Source organism: Aegilops tauschii, chromosome 3, assembly GCF_002575655.3.
Source record: "Aegilops tauschii subsp. strangulata cultivar AL8/78 chromosome 3, Aet v6.0, whole genome shotgun sequence".
Classification (NCBI taxonomy): domain Eukaryota; kingdom Viridiplantae; phylum Streptophyta; class Magnoliopsida; order Poales; family Poaceae; genus Aegilops; species Aegilops tauschii.
The window spans coordinates 611619685-611622391 of NC_053037.3; the positions used below are offsets into that span (position 1 = coordinate 611619685).

The 2707-nt window shown below is 45.5% G+C and overlaps 1 protein-coding gene across 1 annotated transcript; it reads left to right on the forward strand.

Annotated features, from left to right (window-relative positions):
* Window positions 1-318: 318 nt before the first annotated feature.
* Window positions 319-1269, forward strand: LOC120976119 (uncharacterized). Its single transcript, XM_040402947.1, has one exon. It carries the CDS (start codon window positions 319-321, stop codon window positions 1267-1269), a length of 951 nt encoding a protein of 316 aa, XP_040258881.1.
* Window positions 1270-2707: the final 1438 nt, after the last annotated feature.

Consider the following 2707-nt stretch of genomic DNA (forward strand, 5'->3'; position numbering starts at 1 on the left):
TTCTTACTTCTTTCTCTTTTGCCTTCGCCACAGCGCCACCATGCCACACCCCTGCCGAAACTCTATGTCTCCCTCACCTTCAGCGCTCCAACAGGGCTCCACCCCGCTTCCGCTTCGTCGTCGTTCAACCCCTGTCCTCCGACCGCCTCGCCAGGTACCATTCGCTGTTATACTCACCATGGACAACAACTGTTCGATGTATTACCGGAGCTAAAAAAAACTTTTTCCTTCTTCTTTCTATCAATGGATTCCTATTTGGAGTACATATACGAGTAGTATGTTGATTCGGACAAGGAGGAGTACTCCAATGAGACGGCGATGATGCATGCGGTCCTTGAAGCCGCAAAGCGTGCGAAGGACCATGTTCTCAACTTCAAGGGCTCGATTAAGGGTCATCGAGTGCTCAGCTGCAAGAGGGCGTGCGGCCATTTGACACTGATGGCTGACTATTTTGCCCCCGATGCACTCTTCGCTGACCATTTTTGTCGGTGTTTTCTGATGCGCAAGACTGTCTTCGATCGTTTGTACCATGGCATCTGGTCCTATGATGACTACTTCATCTTGAAGAAGGACTTCCTCGAAACGATTGGGTTCTCTGGTTACAAGAAGTGCATGGCCGCACTCCGGATGCTTGCATATGGCACGCCCGCTGATTCGTGCAACAAGTACCTACGGATGTCTGAGGACACATGCGGAAATGCCATGGTCAGGTTTGCAACTGCAGTGGTCGAGATGTTCGGACCTCAGTACCTGAGAGAACAAACTGTGGCAGACACGGAGAGGCTCTTGGCAACCTTAGAAGTAAGAGGATGGCCAGGTTTGCTTGGATCTCTTGACTGCATGCAGTGGAAATGGAATAACTGCCTGAAGACTTTACATGGGCAATACCAGGGTCATGTTAAGAAGCCCACCATAATTTTTAAAGCAGTGGCATCACAAGACCTTTGGATTTGGCACGCTTTCTTTTGCATGCCCGAGTCTCACAATGACATCAATGTGCTGCAAGGATCACCGTTGTTTGCGAGGCTGGTTGAAAAAAAAACACATCCGTGCCACTATATTGTCAATGAAAATGGGTACAACAAGGGCTACTATCTGGTTGACGGTATGTATCCTCCATGGGCTACCTTTGTCCGCACCATCTCCAACCCAGTTGGCCAGAAAAAGGCTCGCTTTGCCCCAAGACAAGGAGTTAGAAAGGATGTCGAGAGGGTGTTTGGAATTCTGCATGACCATTTTGCAGTTGTTCGTGGACCTGCTAAACAATGAGATCTGAAGACCTTGTGGGAGGTGATGACATGTTGTTTGATCATGCACAACATGATCGTCGAGTATAGGGTGACGATGCTGCCGCAGCTCTCGGTTTTGAGAACATGGATGATTCTTATCAAACTTCTAGATCAGAATCCGGCCGTATTTGAAGAGTTTATTCAAATGCATCAATAAATTCAGCATCAACCAACTCAAGAGCAGCTGAAGAAAGATATGATTGTGCATCATTAGGCGGTCAAAGGGGAAAACAATGTTATGACGTAAATATTTGAATTTTTTTAAATTTAAACTATTACTGCATGCGGCTATTTGAACGCTTGTACACTTTGTATGCGGCTATTTCAGCGTGCGGACTTAAAGAAAATAAAGAAGGTCGGATATATGCGGGTACGATTGGATGACGGTCTCTCGCATCCGTGTCCGTAGACTGACCCCACTATCCGCAGACGGATGCGAAAGGAAATTTACGAGTTACCGTTGAAGGTGTGCTAATACTCGTGCCGTGTAAGATGGTCCCAAACGAGATGGAATGGCACGATTAAAGTGAATTGGCCGCTGTGGGACACCGGTGGTTGCAAAGTGAGTTCCTTCTTGTCACATCGCATAGACTTGAAGCTGACTACACGCAGGAGCGCCGGACGTTCGGCGGAAAACCCGCGGCTCAGCAAACTGGTTCTCGTCCGACATGACGGCGCGCAGAGCTGATGGAGGGATAAACCAAAGCTGCTCATGCATGCGCTGCTGGGGCCTAGAGCTGATCGATATAACCGCAAGGGCTGCTCATGCATGCGCTACTCGGTCCTGGCGCACCTTGGGCACCATCCCATCGCATGTTATTATTCAAATTTTTGTCTTTTTAAGAGAGTACAATCGTGATGCCCACATAGCTCACACTGAACGAATATCGTTGAAAAGACTTAAATAAATTCACAAAAATACGAGCATCAGTGCTAGGTCTATGACTTGAACCATGGTTGCCTGGTTTCACCCCAAGGAACCTAACCACTTGATCTGCGCTCAGTACTGACGTAGATGCATGTTTTTTCAAGTTTAAAATATGGAAGATCATTTTTTCAAGTTAAAAAAATTAAAAAATTACACTGTATAGTAGATGCATGTGAAATTTCATCAAGAAACACATTTTGATGTGAGTTGTACAAAAAAAATCATGTACTTTTATAGTGAAAAATACATGTGCTAGAAATACATGGTTTTGTCATTTTTGTGTAGCTTGCATACAAAAATTATTTCACCATCAAACTTTGGAGAGAAGTAGTACTATACATCCATGTGTATGTGTGTATTCTTCTTTCCAGAACTTTTGGAAACCTAAAAATTGGATTTGTGAACTTTTCAAATAAAGGGCTCCAAGAAGCTCGAGCGAAGCTCATTGCCGCATCCTGGGCTCAGACTCGTTTCTTAAAGAACCTTCAAG

Coding starts and splice junctions, on each gene's coding strand:
- LOC120976119 (XM_040402947.1), top strand. CDS start 319: ATGATGCATGCGGTCCTTGAAGCCGCAAAGCGTGCGAAGGACCATGTT.